We start from the raw sequence: 26234 nt of genomic DNA, 5'->3' as shown, positions 1-26234 counted from the left end.
TTTTGTATTGCTGTAAATTAAATAACTGATCTAATAAATTATTTGAAACTGTGTACATGTTGTTGGACTTGAAAGTACAGGAATGATGTCAAGAGGAGTCCTAACAAGTGTCAGTACTACTGTAAAGTTCTCATGAGCAGAGATGAAATATTAGCCTTTAAGTGTCTCTTTATGAAGTGTTTGATATGAATATTAAAGTAAGTGGGTGGTGTTTTTTAAATGTAGCATGTTAATACTGTCTTACTGACAGTTTTCAATCTCTGTCAATCTCTGACATGGGCTCCAGTTCTGCAGCCGTTCCACATAGGGAACTCCTTCTGAAATCAGCACGAGCTCCCTAAGGTGAAGCAGAAGGCAAACTGCCCTCCTTTTAAATTTACCTCTTAAGTTTTTTCCTTCTAATGAATATTTATAAAATACCAGTAAATAAACTAACAAATGTCAGAATGAATTCATCTGTATTTAGTTTGAGGCATTCAAATCAAAACATTTATTTTATTGTTAAAATCCATATTCTGAGCTGAAAATGTATCACCAGTATGTTACAGCATTTATACTGACAGACTGCTTAGATTTACTCAGATCAACTACCTTATATCCCTCTGGGAACATGGCATCCAGTTCTTCATCAGACAGTGGCCGGTTTCTCTCATCTATTTCTCTTTCCCAGCGCCATGCCTGCAGCTGTTCAGGAGTCATGCTCATTATATGACCTACATTTATGTAAAAGAAAGGATTTTACTTTTTATCGTCTTTAACATTGTCTGGAATTAAGACATTCAGCACTTGAGTACAAAACTGGCCTCAGAATTCCAATTGCTTGAGTTAGAACTTTCAAGAAGCTCTTTAGCAATTCTTGCCTATCAATTCAACAAACATTCACAGCAGACTTTGAGGTTACATTGTTCTGTGTTCTCTGCCAGAATTAAATTGCTACAGACATGCAGAATACAAAGTTGGGCTTCCATAGTCAAAAAACAGAACAGAGATGCCTACATAAATCTACATTATTTTTACATTTTAATATGAAGTGATAGAAAACAGAAGCCTTAGTTAATGGATTAATCTTACCTGGTGTAGGGGTTGCCATGTTCATCGCTGGTGTACCAATTGGTGTTTTGCCAGGTGTCAAAACAGGAGTACTACCACCCATTTGGCTAGCAGGTGTTTCATCCCAACGTGACTTTCTTTTACTTGCTCCAGGAGTTGGGGTTTCACCAACTGAATCACCACCTCGATCTGTACGAGGAGTCTCAGCCCATCCACTGCCATGTCCCGGTGTATCTATAAAAATAAAAGACCAATTTTTTCAGATTATGATGGTTGCAAGTCAGATCTTACAAGCAACATTTCTGAAAGTGAAAAACAAACAAACAAAACATTCTAAAAGAGAAGCATTACAACAATATCAAGATCTGATCTCCCTTATTCCATTCCACTCTTTCACCTCCTTGCCCGTAACAACATATAACAGAAACATCAAACTCCATCATCACTGGTAGATCAGACAAGCAAACATAGCAAACAGGCAAGCAAAAACTTCTCTCATCCTTAATGATGCAGTCTACTACCAGTATAATGAATATATACAAGAACTTAATCTTAGGGATGAAAAGAGTCTTTTTTATATTCTTTGGTTTCATCTGAGCAATCAGTACTAGATATCATCCCAACATATTTGAAAGAAATTGATTTTATATATTAGATTAAACACACCACTACTTGCTTTGTTAAAATATTTTAACAATTTAACATATGACAAAGATTTTTTCTATAGTCTAACAGATGAATAAAGTTTTTCAAAGCAAACAGGGGTATAAATGCATAAATCTTATGAAACATGCCCAACTGACAGTATAAGCAACATTTTCTACATATCCATAAAAGACAATGCAATGTGAACTTCTCTGTCCTGTCTGCATGCTTCAAAACCCTGATCTTCAAGGGCCACTGCAGCGGATAGTGCAATGTCACTACTAAAACAGACACTTAAGCCTGGTGTACACTTAAAACATAGGTCAACACAGTGGTGGCACTCAGCGGTATGAAAAAATCCGTACCACTGTAGCTATGCTGACCTGCATCCCCCATGTAAATGCAGCTAGATTGACAGAAAAATGCTTCTGTCAACCTAGCTGCTGTTACTCCATGAGACACAGTTCCTACAGTGACACTAAAACCCCTTCTGTGTTCACACTACAAGGTTACAGTGGCGAAGCTATGGCACCATAGCCACGCTCATGCAGTGCGCATACTGCATAGCCTTAGTTTCCTTTACTAAAACCATGAGGGGTGATATTTTTGTGATAGAACTCTGCCTACTAGCATCCCACCTGAAAAACACATCAGCTACTGGATGTCCGAGAGCAGTAACTTTTTTCCCTATTTCTGGCCTAACCTGCTTTCATACTGACAGCCTGAAGTGAAAAGTTCCTATCCCATTACCCATCCAGAACCTTCTATCAATTCTAGTAATTTCAGAAATACCTCTTTCTGTTTTGGGAGTCTCATCCCATCGATTTTTACGTGCACTGGAAGTTGCGCCTCCGTGACCTGGAGTTGCATGACCAGGTGTATCCCGTCCAGGGGTTGCAGCTCCTGCTGGTGTATGACTGGGAGTAGGATCCCATATTTTTGAGCCTGGGGTTGCTCCAGGAGTCTCACTACCCTTTGCACGGCCAGGAGTTTCATCCCACCTCAAAGAAGGAGTATGTCCAGGGGTCTAACCAAGACAAAAGCGGAAGCTGTTGAAACTCCTCAGCTACCTTTGATTTTATTTACTACAATAAAAGGTAGATGCTTAATTTCTACTTAGTATAATAAAAGTGCAGCCTGTGAGATATCTATAGAAGTCAAGAGATTCTGTAGAACTCTTAAGACTTGCTGGAAACATTAACAGCTTATACAATGCAGAGGTGAACCAATAAAGGGATAATTACCTCTGCTTGATCCCAACTGGATAATTTTTTAGGAGTAGTACCAGGAGTCTGGTCAGCTGTTTGATCCCAACGCCGTTTGCGTTTTGAAGGTGGCTGGGAGGAGGTGCCATTGACGACTTTAAGTTCCCCAGCTTTAGCTTTTTCTGCTAGTTGTTGCCTAATTTCCCTCTGTTAAAAAAAATAGAGAATTTATTCCTTAGAAGGGCATTCTTGTGTTAAAAAAATTCTCAAAACGCATTTCTTTAGGGTAATACTGTAGGTTACTAAAACAGAGACAGTAAAGTCTAATTCACTTTCATGCCGTTTCCTTTTGCATTTTTCTCAGCTTAGACAATGAAATTTTGACATAGTTTATAATCAATTTCTAGTCAAATTTTAAATGTCAAGTTCCCCTACACTAGCATAAAGCTGCAATATTTGCGTTCAGCATTCTGCAGTAGAATATTTATTTAAAAAAAAAGTTTTCACTAGATTGTTTTTGAAAATTTCAGAGAAACATCTACATTGGGATTAGATTTTTACAAAACCAGTGTTATAGGCCAAACATGTCTTACTACTGTCTTTCTAAAAGGTTCTAGATGTATTACAAATGGAAAGTTAAATCAAATTTTATTTTAAAAGTGATTAATTACAGAATACTTTTCAATATGATTAGTAAGACTATGTACATTTAAAAACTTTACTACACATTTGCCTCAACCAAACAACTTTTTTACCCAAGTGCTTAGAAAAGTATTATTTTAAAAATATTTTTAAATGAATTATGCTGATATTTGAAGCTATTCATTTAGGTTTTAGTTAACATTTAATTAAGATCAGACATATAGCTAAGAAGATTGCTTTAGACAACTTGGATATATAATTCATATGGAATTCTTTATTTTAGCTTATCAGTATATACATAAATATTACGATGACATAAAAAACATGGGCCAGATCCTCAAGTGGGGTAAATGAGCATAATTCTGTTGAAGCTGTGTGTGTGTGTGTGTATGTGTGTGTATATATACACACACACACAAATGCAATTTCCACTATTATTTTGGTTATTAAAGAAAGTTTTAAATATCAACTTTTAAACGTTTACATTTTTTAAATTTTTCTCATTGTTGACCAAAAAATCAATGTCGGTTTCATACTAGAGTTCTTAGTACTGGAACATGCTGTAGGCCTGGTTTGACATAAATGAGACTTCATCTCTTGAGACACAGGATTAGGGAGGTAAATGGATCAGTAGGCTGGAAACAGAATGGCTGTACCACCTAAGATACAGGCGGACAACATTTACAATGGACAAGATAACAACAGATAAGGTAAGTCGGGAATGTAAGATGACGTCAGAGTAAATCATACACGAACAGTGCCTGGACAGAGTATGCTGTGCAGGGACTGGTTCCTACAAAGTAACCAAGCCAATCTCAAAATGTGTAATGCAATGTATAGTAAATGCAATATAATGTATAAATATATACAAAGGAAGAGTTTTGCTCTGTAACTTCAGATATGTGGTATGCACTGTACCCAGCCCCTACACTTGTGTGTGTTCAACTCAAATGTAGTTCGATTGTATGCAATAAAGAAAACTCAGTGATGAGCTCTGAGTCAGGCTGTGTTCTCGGGAACTAAGATCTTGGAGGATGAGTAGATAATGTCTCAGAAACCACCCCAACATAGTCCTGAGTGGATAAGGTCTCCGAAGCTACCACTACTTACTGGTGCAGCAACTCAGATCCATTTGTCTGGAGCAGGTAACATATACACCCCTTAGTGTGAGGATCGCAACCTAGCATTAAGGAAAATGGCATTGGAAGGAATTAAGGGTTTAATATGAAGAACTTCGTACCACGCTGGAGAAGTAGGTTAAATCTAAGGGTAGACCATATGGACTCTCCAGGGAAGTATGAAGGGGAGAGTGGGATCAAGTGAAAAAGGAATTCCAGAGAGCAAGGAAAAAAGAGGCACAAAAAATAAATGCTTGGCTGAGCACACCAGAGGTCTGCTGAATGCCACTGAAATTTTCAGACAATAGGCTAGTTTTGCAACAATGGAAAAAATCAATAACTAGTTTTTTCCCCCTAAAACAAAGAAAGCCCAAATCAAGACAGCAGTTTCTCAAGGATTGTTTCTGATGGCTAAAACTTTACAAACAAAATGTCACCTTAAGGGATGAATATATAAAGCAGAAAGAATAAATGAAAGTTGTAGAGAAGGAAACAAACTAAACAGAAGAGATTCCTGAAAGTCAAGAACACAATGCCTGTTACCTATTTACAGGAATCCAAAGTAAAAAGCAGCTGTCTGTCAAAGACTGTATTTAGTGAGTACAGCTTTTGCAGGCCAAGTATATGAAGTTAAAAAATAAGAACAAAAAACCACAAGAGAAGTTCAGAGCCGCCAAAAGAATTCACCTGAGAAATGTGTCCCTTTGGGACATAAGTGATTTAAGGAAAGAGAAAGAGGAGTTAAAAGGAGCTTTTGCACAAATGAACACTGAAGAGTTCAGAGGGAATTGAACGCTGTGGTTGTGAAATGCTACAGTGACAATGTTAAAGAGGATGCTGAAGGGTTAAAGAAGAGAATGCTTGGTTTGATAATGAAACCCAGTAATGGCAGTATAACTCTTGCAATCACACCAAGTAAAACCCTTAGTAATCAAACAAATTATACAAATGTGAAGTCAAGTGGTGACAACTACCATCACTATATGCAATTTTTCCCCCAAGAAGATTTCACAACTATTCTGAAGGAAATGGGCCCTTCCAATAATGAATCTGTAAATAATTGGGCTGGCTGCTGCAAATCAGTGACAATCTGATCTGAATAATTGGATTATGGAAGATTTGGTCAAAAATGACCAAAAAGGAAATAGGGATTTGGATATGGCTTGATTGCTTCTGAATATACTAGTGGGGATGTGATCTGGGTTTTAGTGTGCAGAAAAATAAATAAGAGCAATTTAAGGAGCATTAATTAGCTCAAACAGATTTACTAGATTTTTTTTAACAAACTGAAAATTGACTGCCTGTCAGAGAAAGAAAAAAAATTAAGTGCAACAATCAGCTTATTAAAGCCTCAGATAGCTGACACACACACAAGGAAAATAAGGAAGTGAAAACAGCACTAAAAACAAGGGCTGTCAATTAACTACCGTTAACTCAAAAAAATTAATTGCTGTTTTAATCACATTGTTATGCAATAGAATACCAAGTGAAATTTATTAAATATTTTTGGATTTTTCTTTTCTTTTTTTTTTTAACATTTGAAAATGTATTGCTTTCATTTACAACACAGAATACAAAGTGTACAATGCTCATTTATATTATTTTTATTACTAATACTTCCACTCTAAAAATGTTAAAAGATAGTATTTTTAATTCACCTAATACAAGTACTGTAGTGCAATCTCTTTATCGTGAAAGTGCAACTTACAAATTTAGATTTTTTTTGTTATGTAATTGCACTCAAAAACAAAATAATGTAAAACTTTAGAGCCTACAAATCCACTCAGTCCCACTTCTTTAGCCAATCGCTCAAACAAGTTTGTTTACATTTACAGAACATAATGGTGCCTGCTTCTTATTTATAATGTCACCTGAAAGTGAGAACAGGAGTTCACATGGCACTATCGTAGACGGCTTTGCAAGGTATTTACACACCAGATATGCTAAACATTCATATGCCCCATCATGCTTCTGCCACCATTCCAGAGGACATGCTTCCACGCTGATTATGCTTGTTAAAATATAATGTGTTAATTAAATCTGTGACTGAACTCTTTGGGGGAGAATTGTATGTCTCCTACTCTGTTTTACCCACATTCTGACATATATTTCTTGTTATAGCAGTCTCGGATGATGACCCAGCCAGTTATTTGTTTTAAGAACATTTTCACTGCAGATTTGATAAAACGCAAAGAAGGTACCAATGTGAGATTTCTAAAGATAGCTACAGCACTCCACCCAAAGTGTAAGTATCTGAAGTGCCTTCCAAAATCTGAGAAGGATGAGGCATGGAACATGCTTTCAGACATCGTAAAACAGCAACACTAAGATGCGGAAACTACAGAATCCAAACCACCGAAAAAGAAATCAATTTTCTGCTGGTGGCATCTGACTCAGATGATGAAAATGAACATGCATCGATCCACAATGCTCTGGACTGTTATCAAGCAGAATACATCATCAGCATGGACACATGTCCCCAGAAGTGGTTGAAGTATAAAGGGACAGATCAATTTTTAGGGCATTTGGCAAGTAAATATCTTATGACGCTGGCTACAACAGTACCACGTGAATGCCTGTTCTCACTTTCAGATGACATTGTAAACAAAAATCAGGCAGCATTATCTCCTGCAAATGTAAACAAACTTGCTTGTCTGAGTGACTGGCTGAACAAGAAGTAGGACTGAGTGAACTTTGTTTAGTTTTTGAATGCAGGGGTTTTTTGTTTTTTATTTTTTTGACATAATTCTACATTTGTAAATTCAACTTTCATGATAAAAAGATTGCACTACAGTACTTGTAATGGGGGAACTGAAAAATACTATTTTTTTTTTACAGTGCAAATATGTTATAAAAAATAAATAAACTGAACAGTGTACACTTTTATTCTTTTTTGTAATTGATAACTATATTTGAAAATGTAGAAAACATCCAAAAATATGTAAATAAATGGCATAATATTGTTTAACAGTGAGATTAATCACAATTATTTTTTTTAATTGTTTGACAGCCCCTAGTAAAAACAAAATGTTGCAAGGATACAGCAGTTAGAGTACAGGCCAAAAAAGTTCTCTCTCCTGTGAAGAACTTAATTCAAAGCTTGAATTCAAAAATAAAAATTGCAGTTCAGAAATGTAACCAATTGAAATGTGTCATCTACGCATAACATGCAAGTTACAAAAGGAAAACTTCAGGAGAGTAAAATAATTTTAGGAAAGCAGGTTCCAAGACTCAGCTGGCAGGCAAATATTTATTTGGTCTCTCAAAACTGTTTACAACACAGTAAGGGACCACAGAATTTAAGAAAACTCCTATTTAAAAAGAAAATGTAAAATGTATCGGAAAAATGAATTGGCTTTTCATAAAGATTCCACTAAAAATCCAGCTAAATCTTTCATTCATAGTCGCAAAGGTGACGCAGACACTGAGCAGCAGCCAATGTCTCCTGGCATTCTTAACTTTGTTAGTTAATCCTTTGGGTGTCTCAATGTTTTTATGACGTTTTAACTTTTTTTTTTTAAAGTAGGTTATAAAAGTTAAATATAAATTTGCAAATAAAAATAGGGACTAAACGAGTAGCCAGAACCAGGATAGTGGGAAAAGATCCTTGATCCCATTTTCAGTAGTAAAACAACTAAAAAACTGCAGAAGCAAAATAATAATAAAATAAAATGACAATTCATCTCCAAGAATGGGCATAAGAGAAGCGGGCATATGAACAATGAACCTTAAGGTGGCTGAGTGATCAGAGAGTGACTTGTATAGGGGTACACGAACACTCTGTAAGCACAAAACAGTTCCACTTCACATAAATATTAAAGTAATATACTAATATATAATTAAATTAATACAGCTAAAAATGTCATAGCAAATAAAAGTGCAAGTTGAAGTATGAAAGATGACATACTACTTAATTAAAGTCCTACAAGGGTTTCAAAGAGGAGTCACAGTAAGCTCTTTTCTTTTTCAGATGGCCGTGTACTTTGAAAGCAGACAGAAACCCAGCACCAAGGAAAAATCAGTAAATATAAGATGTGAAGCCCAACCACTGAAATCCTATCCAAAAGTTCTGTTTAACTATGGTGTAAAATAAATGTTACTAAGTGAGGAAAAACAAAAACCACATGGTAGAATTCTGTAAATAAATTAAAAAAAATAAAGTAAAATATCCTAGATTGAAAACAATTGCAAATAATTTAGAATTAAGATCTATTAAGGAAATATTGTACAAAGACGTTTTGTTTGTGTGTCAGTGTTACTGAATTTTACCATTCTGCAGTCACCCTAAGGATTGTGCCCCCCCCCCCCTAAAATTTGGTGGAATATTGTTAAAAACTGTTGAAAGGACTTTCTGGACAAAAATGTATCTTTTAGAATGCAGAAGACTGCCCAGACGGAGGGCAATGACACCAAAGGAAAGTTAACAGGACTGGGACAATAACTGGACTGTTTGAAATTAGTATGTCAATCTAAAAACCAGCTGACAGATGTATGGGAACATGACCAAGCATTTCAATAGAAGATACTGTACCAGCAAAATATTGCATCCACTGAATGAGCAAAACCAAGGATTCATTAACTAAGCTTTGTTAACTGCATATAATATAAACAATGTTATACAGTAACTCCTCACTTAACGTTGTAGTTATGTTCCTGAAAAATGCAAAGAAGCGAAACGATGTTAAGCGAATCCAATTTCCCCATAAGAATTAATGTAAAGGAGGAGAGGGGGGTAGATTAGGTTCCAGGGAAATTTTTTCACCAGACAAAAAACTACATATTATATAGATATACATGCAGTATACATTTTAAACAAAACAATACAATACTCTTCACAGCTATGATGATTGTGAAGCTTGGTTGAGGTGGTAAAGGAAGAGGGAGGGATATTTCCCAGGGAATGCTAAATGATGAACTAGCACTGGCTGAACTCTCAAGGATTAACAGGTTGTTAATGTAGCCTCTCACACAAGGCAGCACAAACACAAGGGAGGGGAGACAGCACAGCAGACAGAGACAGGCACACACCTTGTGTGTCAGAGAGAAAGGGAGAGATGCACACTGCCCTTTAAGTAAGCTAACCCACTCTTAAGTAGATCCTCTTTTTAAGTGGATCATGAAGGTGAGACTGCAGCTGCTGCCAAAGCTCTCTCTGTCTCTCTCCCCTCCCTGCTCTATATGGAGAAAGAGTAATCGGGGTGCAGGAGTGGGGGGAGAGGGACACCCTGATATTAGCCCCCTCTCTTCCCCCCCTGCACAGCAACCAGGAGTCTCTGGGAGCAGCTCCAAGGCAAAGGGCAGGCAGTGGTGGGGAGGGACAGATGAACTGCCAATTGATAGCCTGCTGGGTGGCTGCAGCACAGGGAACTTAGAGGAGTGGGGAGCTGATATTGGGAGCTAATAGGGGGTTGCCTGTCCACCCTGGTTACAAGCCCCCACCAGCTTGCTGCAACAGGCCGGTCTTTCTGTAAGCGTGGGACAAACGACTTTAGAAGAGAGCATTGCACAACTTTAAATGAGCATGTTACCTAATTGATCAGCAACGTAACAACAAAACAACGTTAACCGGGATGACTTTAAGGGAAGAGTTACTGTAATGGCTTTTAAAGAAGTATAGCATTGAATCAGTGTATTCTAATATCATCATGTGAAGTATGTGGGGGATACATGCTATCAAAAGTCAAACTAGTCTTAAGTGAGTGATACGAAGCAAGAAAACTCGCTCTTTTATCACCCTAGAAAAGTTAAAAATGTGGGACAAGAGAGGTAACACAAGCTACCCAGGGTAAGAAAATTAACGAGGGTCCAAGAAGTTAAATGTGAAACCACTGCAACCCATACAGGGTGGAAGAAGTTTGTTTTCCTTCCTCAAATCCTGTTGCAAGACAATGCAAGATCTGGAAAGCCCCAGACATCCTGCTGTTTGCACCTAGGGGACACTTACATGTGCAGGTGTAATGTCTTACAGACAGAGTTGCTGGCATGTGGATTCACTCCAGGAGAACAGTACAGTTTAGATCTGGAATGTTCATAAAGAAAAAACTGCCTATGCTAGTGGTAACAACTATTGTATGGTGGCTGAAGAGGACCATTTCTGTTATGGACCTAGGAATGGTACTTTAATTGGGCTAGGTACTATTTCACACCTAAATTTCCTAGGGTAATAAATGGAAAAATTGTTATATTTTGTACCAGTTTTTATAATGTAATTAAAATAAAAGCAAAGTTAAAATTACAGCAAGATGCTCTAAAGACAGAGCAAACTTATAATATAGAATTACACCCTAATGGGTGAGGTGAGTTTTCACACGGTGGTGTGTACTTTAAGCCTAATATTAACGGCAGTTCAAAAAACTACAAGTACTATAGTCTTGGGAATGTGTTCCTGGGTAGTGAACTTAAAAAAGAAAGCACAAAGAGGCAGGAATATGATGTAATTAAATGAATGCCATAAATAACAAAAACAAAAGCAGTGGAATACAGGTGAGGCTTGACATGAGTAGTTAGACATGCATGAGGCCTCACTTCTTGGGAGACAGGACTACGGAGACAAATGAATCAGCAGGCTGTGAAAAGAATAACTGTACTAGCTAAGATAAGGGGGAACACCCAGAGAACAATTTACAACAGACAAGATAAATCGGGAATATGAAGATGAGGTGAAGAGAAAGTCATACATGGACAGGACATGCTGTACAAGGACTGGTTCCTACAACGTAACCAAGCTAATCCCAAAATGTATGATGCTATATATAGTAAATACGTCATGTGTAAAAGCATCTAAAGGAAAAGGTTTGCTCTAACTCTGGGTGTGTTGTATGTCTGGTACCCACCACCTATGCTTGAGTCTGATCATTTCAAGTGTAGTTTGACTGCACGTCAATAAAGAAACCTCAGAGACGAGTTTGGCATTAAGCAGAGTTCTTGGGAAATGACTGAATAAGGTATTGGAGGCGACTGAATGGATAAGGTCTCAGAAGCTACCCCAACACGTGGGTTTCAAATACTGCAGCAAAAAAATTTCTTTAAAAATCTATTTGGAATCTATTCAAATATAGCTTGGGGAAACAGTTCAAAGTCTTCTAAAAGACTTTATTTTTCTTTTAAAAACAAATTTAAATTTTAGGCCAAATTTAAAGAAATACAATCAACTTGAATTCTCTAGTGATTTCAGATTTTTTTTTAAATGAATTAAATGCATGTTCAGATATGAGATCTGTGATCAAAATCCTCTGGTAACTGTTTTGGGGTTTTACAATCACTTTTTTAAAATCTCTCTCTTGTCTATGCTGCATGAAAGATCAACATGGGAATCTGACTATGACTGAACAGGAAGTAATTTACTTTGTACATATTAAAGGAACAACAACAATAAAAAGATTTTCCTCCTCCATGGTTATCTTAGCTGTTATTTTGAACCCTAGTAGATAAGCTTTCAAACAAATGTGATATTTAACAATAACCATTTACACATGAAGACTAGATTTCAAAGGAGCCTAAGGCCTGCGTTCCTTTAAAAATCCAAGACAAAACAAATAAAGCATTAGGCTCAGATCAAAAAGATAACAGACCTCTTCTTTTGTTAAATGCTGTTCCCGCATAACATCCATATATGTTCTGGCATTCATTTTAGGATCAGGTGTCTTCCCTCCTGCAGAAGAGAACAGCAACAGGACAGGAATACAATAAGTACAGGATAATCAAAAAAATCTACTTTTTTCATTGTCCTGCTCTACTATTATATTATTCCATAATCACTTAATTTTACTTTTTTGATTGAATTTTTTTAAAAATTACACGTATCTTACGTTTATTCAGTTTGTTGATCAATTTAACCTGTTTGAACACAAACATAACTACTGCAGTTTAAAACAAATATTTTAAAGCAGATAAAAATGATAAAATGACAACACAGTTAAGAGTCTTCAGAAGTGATGGGTTCCTGGGTTGCTAATCCGGAATACGTACACTTTCGTGCCTTTGTGTCCATCAGCAGTTCTGACTTCAAGCAGCAGAATAGAAGCCTAGAAAATTATCTCTTTACCATTAGTAACACTTTGGAAAGATATTTATATTCAAAACATTACCTTGTGTAAGCTGTTAAATCCTACTTGTTATCTGACTATGAATAACTACTGTATACCTAGATAATGATTCAAAATGTTTTAGCATAAAGATCAGTTTATACATTTGACAAATTTGGACAAAAACCCCTCTAGTTCTTTATTTTGAGGTGTCATATTGTAGAAGGGCTTCATTTTTTATATTATAAAAAAATGAAATTATACTATTTTACCCTCTTTTCTTCTGAAGGTACAATTACAATTCGGAGTTGATTGTAATACAGTACATTTACCATCACGATGATACTCACAGGCAAAAAGATTTTTGTGTACCATGTTTTATTCTATGTATCTTGAGTTTTTATTTTAACTTTTAAATACTTTACGGAAGCCCAAGTATATAAAAATGAGACTCATCATGGACACACTATTCTAAAAAAATGTGCAGATTTGCTATACAAGCAGTATAGCTCTACAATTTAGGAAAAATAAAATTCTTAAACATTTTCTATACTGAAGATCATTGCCCAATTGGCAGTGTCATTCTGACACTAGCTTTGATAGGACTTTCCTTTGGAATACTTTTTCACCATAATTTACACAGGATGTGTTGAACTGCACCCTTAAGAATGCAGACAGGACTGGCATATAGCAGTACTGCTGTAGGAAAGAAATTAAGGACAGTTAGTATGGGCCTGTGAATTCTGACAAAACATGTTTATATCAATTATTACAATTAAGCAAGTAAAATAATTAATATCCCTATTAATTCATGCAGGCTGAAATTCTAATTTGTAAAACCTGCAACAGATTCTAATTTTAAGCAAACAGGCGCCTTATTTTCACCTGTGAAACTCACTCACCTGAGGAAAGCTTCCATCAGGCCCATTATGCCCCTTGTGCTGACTTGCATACTAAAATTAGCAGAACAGACTTGCACTATTAAAAGTATCAAAGTCTCTTTATATGCTTTTTGTTTCACTCAGCTATACTACCTGCATTAACATAAGATGGTAAGAATTATGTGCTCTATTTTGAGAATTAGCATTTCAAAAGCAATAATCCTGTAAATCTATGATTTGGAATGAAAACTTTCCATGTACTCAAAGTACAATTATTTTGAGCACAAAATACATAAGTTGTTCAAAGTACAGTACACAACCCAAAACAAAATGAAAAGAGAAACCTTTAACCCTTTGTGTTTCTATGGCAATGGCTCATTATTTTCTTGTCCTTCTACCTGGAAAGAAAACTTGTGTTATAAAGATGAAAAATATGACATCCATGATTTCAACCAAATCTATAAAAATCTATATAAAAAAGGGGATGTTTAAAACAAAACTAAGTTCATAAGCATGCCAAAAGAAATCAAAGGGCTAAAGACAAATTTAAGACAACAAACTTGATAAGACCTATAAAAAAGTGAAACCAATTACCATCTGCAAAAGGATCAAGACGCTCAGGAGAAATGATCATCATCCGTCTGTGCTTTTTGTATTCATCTTCTCGATCTGCAATCTTCTGTGGACGATGTTCAGCAAATGGATCATACTTAAAGTAAAGAATATTTGATTGTTAGCCCACTATACAAAATAGCAGTATGAAAGATATCTGATGAGTGGTAGAAAGGTAAACCCATGTGGGTTTCCAGTATTATTACATAGGTTAGGATTTATTTTACAGTCTCAAATCATAAAACATCAGAACAGTAAACTGAGGGGAAATTACCCTTTACAACTTGAAAAAATGATTGCTACCAGTGAATTTTTGTCCAGCAGTCACATCTGACTAAACCACATTACCATGCTTCAAATGAATTGCTCTTTCATTTACTCTAGTTTTTTCTCCTCCTTATAATGATGATTTTCAAGCACTTCACCCTGTTTTTAGTAATTATAAAACAGCCAGTTTCATAGGTGAAAGACCTAATGTATTTTTCCAAATGGCTTTTAAAGTCTTAAAATTATGGAAAATAAAATCTACAGGAGCTACTTTAAGATAATACAGTGTAAAATGTTTTACTAAAAACCAAAACAGTTACACAAAAAAACCTTTCCTTTATACTCATAAATTTAAGAAAAGTCACCTGTTCAGTTGACTGTGGTATGTCATTAAGCAATGCCACTGGAGCATGGTATCCTGGCTTCTTCTGACCAAGCAAACTTGTAGAGGAGTAGTCATCATCATCCTGTCAAAACAAAATTTTCAGAAAGATAAATGTATTGTTTATTTTAAACTGCATGTTGCAAGATTTACATTTCTATATTATATCAAAATAGAACCAGCTACATTTACTCTATACTTTATCCCCCTGCTCATAAAAGTAGTTTTACTCCCAAAAAATCAACTGCTTAGCAGATGATGCTACCTATGTTATTAAAATATAGCTTGCAGATGTGCAGGCATCATGTGTTCTGCCATGTCTTGTCAAGCATGAAGTAAATTGTCTATACTTGTTAAACAGATGTACTAGATGATCTCCAGCATCAATTGCTGGAAATGTAAGATGCCAAAGACATGTAATATACCTAATAAAAAGAATCTCCGCTCTACACAATCCCCAATAAAGCAATCCAATCTGAAAGTTGGAAAAGAAAATGGCTAAGTAAAAGACAAAATTTCAGGAGGGAATTCTGATGGGAAACCTGGCAGTGGGGGCTGGAAGGAATCAGAAACTCGTAAAGAAACTGCCAACTCAATAATAGCTACCGAATCACAAACAGAATTATAAACCAAATATTATTAGAAATTCTCATGTGAAAAGTACCTACAATATATATACACTGTACATATAGTAATCTAACTATATTCAGTACAGACATTCCCTCCTACAGTTCTGTAGCCAGTTTTAATACTATTAAATAGCTATTAAAAGTAAGCCATTTGACCTGAAATATATGCAAAACAGTTATTAAATTGATTTTCTCCCTTTCATTAGGTCTGTTTTAAATGCAGCCTTCTAATGACAACTAATAGCACTTGCTTACTAGTTGTTTTTTTTTTGTCACGTATCAAAATACCTACTATGTAACCAACTTTTGAATTACAAGTGTCAGCTTAATTTTTGCTTTGTTTACTCTTCTCCTTACCTCATATACTCTTTTAAAGAGTATACCTGGGTTATTAAACTACACGGTCTACTTCTTTATAGTCAGAGGAGTTAATAGGTGTTTTGTGACTATTCACACAACTAGAATTTTAGTTATGACTTAATATATTTGCCTAAACTTTGTAAACACTGGGAATGAATATTTTGACAGTCTTATTTAAGGACATTATTGAGAAGAGGAGGTAAATACCTGCAAAAAGACAATCCCTTTTATTTTCTCTCTTTTTAACTCTTAGATTCTATGTAAATTAAAATTTCAAGTTTTACTTAGTTTGAAATTTTAAGATTAAAATATTCAATCTGTAAAGAAACCTGCTAGTTTTTTTCTTTATTTGACTAATTTAAAAATACTCAGAGAAACAAAATTAAGATCTGAATTATTTTTGACAGCTTTCCCTAAATCAAGCAATATGTTTCACTTACATCTTCTAGTTCAGTTGCTGCAATAGAAGTCACATATCCAGCAAACCTGCTGTCACTGCCACCATAAATCTCTTGATCATAGTATCCTGTGGAATCAAGGCCTACTCCCTGAGCTTCATCAAGGGCAGCCTTTTTTCCTTGAATTTCTCGAATCTGTGCTTCAATATCTAGGAAGAAATAATCAATTTTAGTATTCTTATCTAGTTTGTTATCAAAGCAAAGATTACAAGCATGATAAGTGGTGAGACATTTCAGAAAAATCCAGCAAATAATATAGCAATATTTAACATTACACAGAAAAGACTTGATTTTTTCCCTCCCTGTTCCAAAGTGATCCTCCTATAGTAGCGCCTCTCACGCACAGTTATATTAGAACAATATCTAAATGTACTGCAAGTGAGCCAAATTTGGGGCGGGGGGTTCCTAAGATACAGCCTACCCCAAGACTGTTCTTAAGGTTGACACATTCTCAATTCTTTTTGAGCAGACTTAAGGATTAAAACAAAGTTCTGATCATGCCTAAAATGGTCTCAACTGTTCAACACTTATCTTAGCTAGCAAATGACACTCACTAATCTGTTTCCCATTTTATTAAGTTTTATTCAGCTATAAATGTATCTGTTTGCATGGATATGGAATAAAAGTATATTTTTGGAAACTTAATTAATCTTTATTAGTTCACAACATATGCTGGGTAGGGCTGACATAATTCACAGACAATAGTAATAGGTACATTTACAATGTTATATTACTACACACACAGCACTCATTAGAATGTTTACACCAGGATGCAAAAGAGCAACGCCAGGCAGAGTGCACTACAGCAGCACACATTACTAAAGCTCATTAATGAAATGGTCTTTCAAAGAGCAGGTGTACACTACCGCGGGGACAGATGCTCTGAGACTGATCCACTGGCGTCAGTTTAGCAGCTCTAGTGAAGACCTGCCAAAACAGCAGAAGATCACTCTCCGGTCAACCCCTGTACCCTATGCTTCTCATCGGGGCTAGAGTAAATCGTTGGGAGATCTTCTCCCATCAACCCCCCCATGGTATAGATCCCGCGGTAACTCGATTAAAGGTATGTAGCTGGAGTTGCATAGCGTAGGTCAATTTACCATGGTAGTGTAGACATAGCCAAAGCCTCTGTGCACCAAATAGCTCTAATTTGAGCTCTTCTTACTAGTCTGATATCCAGCTGCTCAAAATCAGAAGACAGCCATTCTACCTTTGCATTCCCTTCCTCCTCCTCCAGCACCCCAGCAGAAACTTTCCCTCCTTTGCTTCATAAATATTATGCAGGACACAGCAGGCAGCTACAACTATTGGGATTTTTTTTCCACTGAGTTTCAATCTTGTGAGTAGACAGCACCAGCAACCTTTCAAACAGCCAAAGGCACGTTCAATTGTCATTCTGCACCTGATGAGACTGTAATTGAAGCACTCCTTGGAACTGTTGAAGCAGCTGGTGCACAGCTTCCTGAGCCATGGGAGTAAGGGGTATGCTGTGTTTCCCAGGATCGCTACTGGCATTTCAACATCCCCAATAGTAATCTATCAATCTACAAAGAAAGTCTCTGCTTGCAGCTTTCTGACCTGAACTTGTGTTCTTAAAGATGCATATGTCATGCACCTTCTCTGATCAGCTCACACTGATGTTAGTAAAGTGTCCCCAGTGATCGACTAATGCTTGCATTACCATAGAAAAGTAGCCCTTTCTGTTGATGTACTCTGTGGCAAGGTGGTCTGGGGCCAAAATAGATGGCATGCATCTCCTTATCACTCCACCACATTTTGGGAACCCCACTGCTGCAAAACCATAATGTTCTGCACATTGCCCAGCATCACAGTCCTTTGACTGATCGGTAGCAATCGGGCACTGCAAGTTCCCACAGAGCAATCACTACTTGCTCCTCCTCCGTCAGTGCAGATCTCAGTTTGCTGTCACTGCTGGAGGGCTCTGCACACAGATCCAGGAATGTGGCCTTGTGAATCTGAAAATTCTGCAGCTATTGCTCCTTATCCAAAATCTGCATTATAGTGCAAACCCAACAGCCGGTACTTGTTTACCAGGTCCACAACCAGCGTTTCGCCATCTGCAGCTGCTCCGTGAATACCACCAATAACTATGAATGGTTTCTTTCTACGTCCCACAGAAATCTAGCCTCCAAGGAATAGCCATGTTCTCTGCAGCTCCTCTAGTGGCTTTGCAAAAACCGCAAGATCAGGTGCCCCATGCTTGCAACGCTCATCAGAATAGTAGAGCTGTGCAGGATCCATACTTCTGACACACATGGCAGACAGTGAGAAGGGATGTGCAGGTTTGCGGGAATTTTGAAAAGAGGCACAAAACATTATGGGATGGAGAACATTGCATTATGAGATGCTGAAATCATGTCCCCAGGACCCCTGTGTGACTCATTTGGCCCCATGAGGCATTGCAAAACCCTCCCAAAATACCCTGCATGAGATGGTGGCACGCTGCACAGTGGGATAGCTACCTATAGACACTGCTATCTGCATCAATGCAAGCGCTGCTAATGAGGACGTGTACCACTGACACAAGTAGGGTGACCAGACAGCAAGTATGAAAAATTGGGACACTTTTTTCTGGGGCAGGCCGACGAGGGATATAATTGTATACATAAGACAAAGTCCCTAATATCAGGACATCTGGTTACCCTAGACACAAGGAGCATAGTGTAGGCATGCAAAAGCTATTTAATTACTGCAGCAGCTGTCTGTGGACGTAATATAGATTGACATTCTATAGTGTAGATAAGGTCTCAGATGAACACAGGAATTCATACCCCTCAGAGCTACTGTTTCAGGCTGCATTCATCTCCATGGGGTGCTCTCCTGAGAATTAAAACATTGAGATCAATGGACTACTTCACACTTCTCAGAACCTCCTATTCTTTCTTGATTATCCTGTGCTGGAAATTTGGATAGTGGAGCACCATCTCTCCAGCTGTTAAGATTGAGAAGATTTTTCTATTTAAAGGGTGATTTTTCTAAGTGATCTAAAATACACATGCCCACTCATAAAATTTGGCTTAGTTATCCAAATTTGGAGTCATTTGAGCAAGAGGTTCCTGAGATACAGTCCATCTGGAAAAAAAACAGTTTGTATTAAGGTTCACAGAGTCTACCACTGTTTTTTGTACACACCTGGCCCGTGAGTAGCTTAAAGAGACAGCAAAGGGAGGGTAAGCTAGAAATGGCAGTGGCGGGATGTACCTTGCAGGGCAGGAAGGAAACACACCAGTCTTCTTTCATTCATTTGAAGTTACTGTAACTAGCATGTAATAAAATCATCAAGGTTTTTTTAGACATAAACCATGTCAGATTTCTCTCACTGACCCCGTAAGCACACATTCCAAACATTTGAAAGTACAGCCATTATCCCACTCGACTATAACAAAGTGTGTTGGGGGGGACGGGACACAGAGGCACTTAGGAATCACATAGCAACCATGTGGCCTATGGGGTGAACAATGGACTGGAACTCAGAAAGTCTGGGTTCTATTCCCATTGCTGCCACTAGCACGCTGGCTCACCTTGGCCAACTCACTACACTGCTCTGGGCCTCACTTTCCCCAATGGAGAGCATGATATTTTTCTCCTTGGTAAAGTTCTTGGACATCTACTGATGAAAAGTGCTACATAAGAACTAAGTATTATCATTACCTGGCAGAAGTAGCATTTCAACTACACACATTACAACTTCCTAAATGACCTCTAACTCCTACCACCAACATTTTTCAGTTAAAAAAAAACACTAAGAAATTCATTGACAAAGGACTTCGTTAACAGACAGTTACGGTTGCTCAGTGGTATCTCATGCCACTCCAGCAACTTGAGTTAGGCAAACTCAAAACTTCTGGAAAGCAGGATATACAGAGTTACGGTACATGTCCATGAAACTTTAACTCTGCCCTCTGAGTGATGCCCCAACACAGTAGTCGCATATATACCCACACTCTTGCCTTTCCAAATGAAATGAATGGGAGCTTTGCCACTGTCTTCGACGTAAGCAGGATCAGGCCCGAAATCAACTAGAGTGATAATAAAACTATAACAATGCCAGATATTCACTACCTCCCGAAGACTCAAACGTGCAGCTCTATTATATTCCCAACCAAACCAGCAAACAAGAAATAAGAAACTATTTGTCCCTACAACTGTTAGAAGCTATAATTATAAATGGGATTACAGTGTGTGCCTGCCATTTATAATGCCACAACAAGAATTAAATTTTCAATTATAATTTAATAGAACAATTACTCAAAATATGTTACAGTGATAGCAAAGATGTGGATTCATCAGCAAAGAGGACAGAAATCCCCACAAAACGTCTGGCTGTATTTGCACTCCTATTGTACTTCATTTCAATAGATGTTTGTCTTAAACAGAGATGTTTTAAGACAATATCTGATCAAAACTGGGAGGAGGCAATTTCAGCAGGCCGAACAATTACACAACCCAATACTTGACCAGAACACTGAGTTTATATCCCACTCTTGCAGAAATCCTATAAACATTTGTAATGACCATAAATGGTCTAATACTCAATTTTTAAGAAGCACTGTCAGCTGGTAGATCATCTTAGGAAATTAAAGCTCAAAGGATTTTTAAAAACCTTTCACTATTTGTGTTCTTTATTATCTCTCTTCATTTCATTTCTACTTTCCAGGATGAATGGATTTGTCAGATTTATTTTCTAGTTATCTTGCATTAGACACCAGGCTGGGTCACAAATCCTGTAAAATTTTTAAAACTAAATTAAAAAACGTTAAGTTTTAAAAATTTTACAGGATTTGTGACCCAGCCTGGTGTCTAAAACTTTATTTTCATTAAAAGCTACTAATATTAGGCATTGTAAAACTTATTTTAAAATCTGAAATCTTGGGCCACATAGAAACACAGAGTCAAATCAAACTAAAATGGACTTTTAGGCTTCCAGGTTTATAGTGGGTCACTGATTCACATAAAAATGGCTTAGTTTAGGGGAAGAAAAACCCATCTTTTAAATTGTATCTGTCAGCTCTACAAACTCAATCAGATCGGAAATCAGAGCTGGGTTCCTTTCCTCTCACACACTGTCACTAATAATTAAAAAACACCGCAGGTCAAATTATGGTAAGCATTACAAGGGAATGTTTTGTACATATGCAAATGACGGAATAATTTGACCTGACAAATCCTTATAACTGGTTACCATGTGTGAAAATTAAAGAACCCAGTCTGATGGCTCAGGTGCAGTTTTCAGGGCTGCTGGATAGAAAAATGGATTTTAAATGTGAGCAGATCTGATATGGAATCATTGAGATACGACTATGGAACCTCACCACGCCACTTTTATGGTATTTTTCAAAGCAGAATAGTACATTATCTCTTTCCAAAAAGACAGTAAATAAAACACACACTTAGTATAAGGTCAGCACTGATTTAGGCCCCAATTCTGCATTCCCTGTGTACCCTCACAATTGTTTGTTTTCAACAGGAACAGGCTGCAAAAATTTCCCATCATTACCAGTGGTTGCGTTACACCATATCACTCAAATAACCAAGGCATCAATATCTGTCACGTCTTAAGGACTGTGTTGTGTAGATCAGTCTGTGTGATAGTGCTAAAAACAACCCTCTGGAGCCTTATCAGTTCTACCACCAATAGAATTGAACATGTTGTAGCAATAGCGAAAATTTTGTAGCAAGAGAGTCTAGTGAAGACACCCCTTTAAAAGGAAAAGCTTAATCAACACCACAGAGGAAAGTTACAGCAAGTGTTTTTTTTGTAACGATCACTCATACAACTCCTGATCAGACACATCCTGCTTAGTACAGGAAATCAGAGACAGGCAGCATGATTGCATATTTAACAAGTACTGTGCTAGGCAGCGAAGACTTTAGTTTAAGATCAGTTAAAAGGCCTATTTAAAAGTACTTAATGAGCTTGGTGACTTTTCTATCTTGAAAAATCCTGGCAAAACTAAAATGATCACCATCTCAGCCCTGATTCAGCAAAACATTTGCTTAAGTGCTTTACTGGTTTGGGACCTTAATACAAATATATAGAATTGTTAATTTAAGTCTGAAGAAGAACTATACTTTTCTCAAAAGAAAACTGCATTCTTATCTTTCTTTGCTTTTAATATTGAAGAAAAACTATAATATCTGACAACATGAAGGTATTAATTCTTCCTTTTCTGTATTTCACCCTCTTTTGTAAATTTTATAAACCATGGAATTTAAACAAAGCATAGCATCATGAGTATGATTTAGCTAGAAAAACGGGTATTGAGCACTGAGTCTTTACAAATGCAACTGACATCTTCAAGTTAAAAATAATTTAGACGAAGCACTTTTTTTTTCCAGGTAGGCCAGAATGTGATAACCAAATTCACATTGGTCGTACCATACACCACAAACAGTTCCATTTACTTCAGTTGGCTGTTTGTGGCATAAGGTACTATCAATGTGGGAAAAGGTACAAGAATCTGGCCCGGTATTAACATATTAAAGAAATATTTTTAATTTAATTTACTTTTCCCAATTCACTCTGTTTATTTTTTGTCTACTTCAGTTAGGCTTTGTCTACACTACCACATTTGTCAGTAAAACTTTTGTTGGTTGGGGTTGTAAAAACAAAAACAAAAAAAAAACAAACAAAAAAACCTGACAACACAGCTAATGCTGCTCATTGTGGGTAGCTGAATTATGCCGGCAGCTGTCTGCCAGCAAAAAGCAGCTACATGTGAGACCTTACAGCGGTACAGCTGTGCAGCTGTAAGGTCCATAGCATAGACAAAGCCTCAGTTTGGACATTGAGCCCATTTATTCAATTTCACTTTTGTTTCTAGTGAATCACTTTTAGGTGCTCATACATAAGCAAAATCATTATGCATGACAGCTTCCCTTTAAAATTATCCAGTTGATAGTAAGAATTTGAAGCTGTTAATCTCTCTGTTCCGATCCCTGGAAAATTGCTTTATGATATATTTTTTTCTTAGATATCCTTCTTGGAACGTTTAGCTATATACTACACAACTCTGCAGTTGCAACACTGAACACGAATGTGGTTGTTAATCATGCTGACAATATTCTCGGAGAACTAGTATGAAACAAACACTCATTTCATTTGTGATCCAAGGCTAACACCTGGCAGTTAAGAGTAACCAACCCTGCAAACATGCTCACGCTTAGTCCACAGTCCCTTTAAAGTCAATGGAGTATGAAGCTGGTTAAATTAAGCATGTGCATGTTTGCAAGGTTGGAGTTTATATTTGTATTGTTACCATTTTTGGTAAATTATGGTTATGAAATCTGGCAGCACAGACAAGACACCGAAGAAACTCAGTGTCAACCCATGGAACACTCAGATTCTCTCCACGATAGGCCTTATCTATATTTAAAATTTGGGTTGATACACCTACAGTAATCAGGGGGTTGAACAATCCACAACCTTGAGTGCAGTACCTACACTGATCAAACCCAGAGCAGAGAGGTGGCATTCCTATAGTGACAGAAAACCCCCTTCCATCACTGTACTCTGCATCTACACTACGGACCTATCCTGGCATGGCTACAGTGCTGTAATCATGCTGCCATAGTCCCCATAGTGTAGACATGGCCACACAGTCATAGAGTTTAAGGCCAAAAGTGATCATCAGGTTATTCAGTCTGATATCCTATACATTCACAGACTACCAACATAACCCCAGCATCCATACACTACACCCAACAACTGAAATTAGACCAAGGTATTACAGCCCACATGCAGACAACAGGAGGAACTGAGGTGCACCAATGCCCAAGACCCCTGAAATGACCAGAAATGAATGCACCTTGTCTACATTACAGGGTCCACCATCACAACCACCAGGTGAGCTGCACTAGTAAATTACGGTTATGAAGTCTGGCAGTACAGATAAATCCTGGCAGATCAACACCCTTCATCTGAGTAGTGTATGATGCATTCAAATAAGTTGTTTATATGTGTGTTGGACTACTAAGAGCCTTTGTTCTATCAGTTATCTCATAATTTGCTTTAAAGCTGTTTCAGAACTAGGAAGTATTGCAGACATATTCCAGCAAGGCAGCTTTTGCATATGCTCAGTTTGAGAAATGAATCTGGCTACAAATAACCCACATAAATTTTTTATAACAGCAGTTATTATGACAAGGGCCTAATCCTGCAACTGACTGTGCTTGAAGAGATCCTTTTACAGCCACTCAGCCTCAGTGAAGTCAAGAATGCTCCTACCATGTAGAACTGGGCTCTCATCAGGACAAATTACTGTATAACCTCATTTGGGCAGAGTGGCTAACAGTATTTTAGGAACAACATCACACACTATATAAGTAACAAGTGTGTCTATTCTCTCTAGCAACCCAGTATCAACTCTTTTATTACAAAATAAATACTGCTGATATGGAGGTCGAGAAAGACTATGCAAGAAGATCAACTAGTGTTACCAATTCCCAGTCTCTGGTGTGGAAGGAGAGTAAATTGTAACATGCAGTATTTAAATAATTTTTCGGACTTGCCGTGCAGCCACCTGTAAAGCGAGAATACCTCCACCGAGCTTTGGTGCAACACTTTTCAGTCAGCAGGAGACAATAACCCGTGTTTGTATTTCCAAATGAAAGGTAACGAGAATGGGAGCGCGGTGGGCGAGGCGGAGTTTCCGACACGGAATCACATCCCGACTGGATCCGCACATGGCTCGCCTCTACCCGGAGCCGGGAAGGTGACTGCGCAGGACCGAGCCGGGCTCCGACCAGAGGCGGACCGGGGGCTCGCGGGCCAGACGTCACCTTCAAAAAATGAAGCGCAGCCGCTCCCGCCCGTCCGCCCCCGTGTTACGGCGTCCACCACCCCCGCTCTCTTCGCTCGGCGCCCGCCGCTAACCCATCGCCGCTCTCCCGCGGCGGGGCGGCCCGGATGGTGCCAGGCCAGACCGGGGGGGCCTGGAGCAGACGCAGGCAGAGACGCCATTACACGCAGGCCCTGCCCACTCGCCCGCTCGCCCACCCACCGCTCGCCGCGGCCTGCGCTGCTCCCCATGCGGTCAACCGGACCGGGCGACGCGGTGCCCAGGGGCAACAAGGCGCGCGCACCCCAGCGGGGGTGGCTCCATTTCTCACCTTCGTGGGTCTTGGCGATCTTCGCCATTTTGTGCAGCGCGAACAACACCGAGACGGAACTGGAGCTCCCAGTCCCCAGCCACTTCCGCTACGAGGGGCGGGGGGAGGGGAGACTCGTTGCGCATGCGCAATGTGCGTCGAGGGGCGACGGAGACTGGCTGCGCAAGGGGGGTTGTGTCGACGGAGGGGTGAGAATTGCGCGGGCGCAGTGCTGCACCGTGACGGGCAGCCCGCTCCTGAGGAGCCAGAGCTGGGGTGGAGCTTTTCGTAGCTCCGCCCAGTCGGGATGCCAGGGACAGATGCTGCTGACAGGACGCCGTGCTGATTGGTTCGCTGCTTGGCGGAGCTCAGGTGTCCTGCTGGGCCCGCCCATGGAGCGCGGGTGCCCGGCTGTGATCTGCCAGGCGAAGTTCCTCTCTGATTCTGGAGATGACAGAGTGGGTTGCTCTCTGGAGCCCCCCCCCCCCCCGGGGGGGCCTGGCACGAAAATGTGATGTCACTCACAGCAAAGTGTGCGGATATTCTTTGCATGGTCCTTTTCTCCTTTCTTACCCACTTTGAGAAGCAGTGAGACAGTTAATGCTGACATTTAAATTCTCATAATTGGATCTATGAGTTAAAACCTCACAGATTAATGAGGTAATTCACATCCCTCAAAGATATTGTCTCAGGTCCAGTAAATGGAGGGAGAAGTCACTGAATCAGTTAGGCTTTATATTTTGGAAGTTATCTTCATAATAAAAGCTACAGACGTTTTTAAAAAAACATTCTGGAGCACAAGATGGTGGGTAAGGAATATAGGGAATGCCGTGTATTCACCCCCAGCTTG

At 38.4% G+C, this 26234-nt stretch overlaps 1 protein-coding gene across 4 annotated transcripts in view; it reads right to left on the bottom strand.

The window, feature by feature from the left end:
- Positions 1 to 25543, bottom strand: part of SF3B1 (splicing factor 3b subunit 1) — a 37155-nt gene extending 11612 nt beyond the window's left edge. Inside the window, exons 1-9 of one of the 4 annotated variants that reach the window (XM_030581105.1) lie at positions 25406 to 25517; positions 16256 to 16422; positions 14810 to 14911; positions 14160 to 14274; positions 12232 to 12311; positions 2940 to 3107; positions 2488 to 2722; positions 1072 to 1284; positions 592 to 713 (exon numbers count right to left, since the gene is read on the bottom strand). In XM_030581105.1, coding sequence (XP_030436965.1) covers positions 592 to 713; positions 1072 to 1284; positions 2488 to 2722; positions 2940 to 3107; positions 12232 to 12311; positions 14160 to 14274; positions 14810 to 14911; positions 16256 to 16422; positions 25406 to 25433 — 1230 coding nt within the window. In that variant the 5' untranslated portion in view covers positions 25434 to 25517. Of the gene's footprint in view, positions 1 to 591; positions 714 to 1071; positions 1285 to 2487; positions 2723 to 2939; positions 3108 to 12231; positions 14082 to 14159; positions 14275 to 14809; positions 14912 to 16255; positions 16423 to 25405 lie in introns of those variants that run through there. The other 3 variants (XM_030581106.1, XM_030581107.1, XM_030581108.1) reach the window with 3 other exon arrangements.
- Between the last annotated feature and the right edge of the window lie 691 nt (positions 25544 to 26234).

The sequence above is a fragment of the Gopherus evgoodei genome, chromosome 11 (genome assembly GCF_007399415.2).
Source record: "Gopherus evgoodei ecotype Sinaloan lineage chromosome 11, rGopEvg1_v1.p, whole genome shotgun sequence".
Taxonomy (NCBI): domain Eukaryota; kingdom Metazoa; phylum Chordata; order Testudines; family Testudinidae; genus Gopherus; species Gopherus evgoodei.
This window is presented reverse-complemented; position numbering and strand designations above follow the sequence as displayed.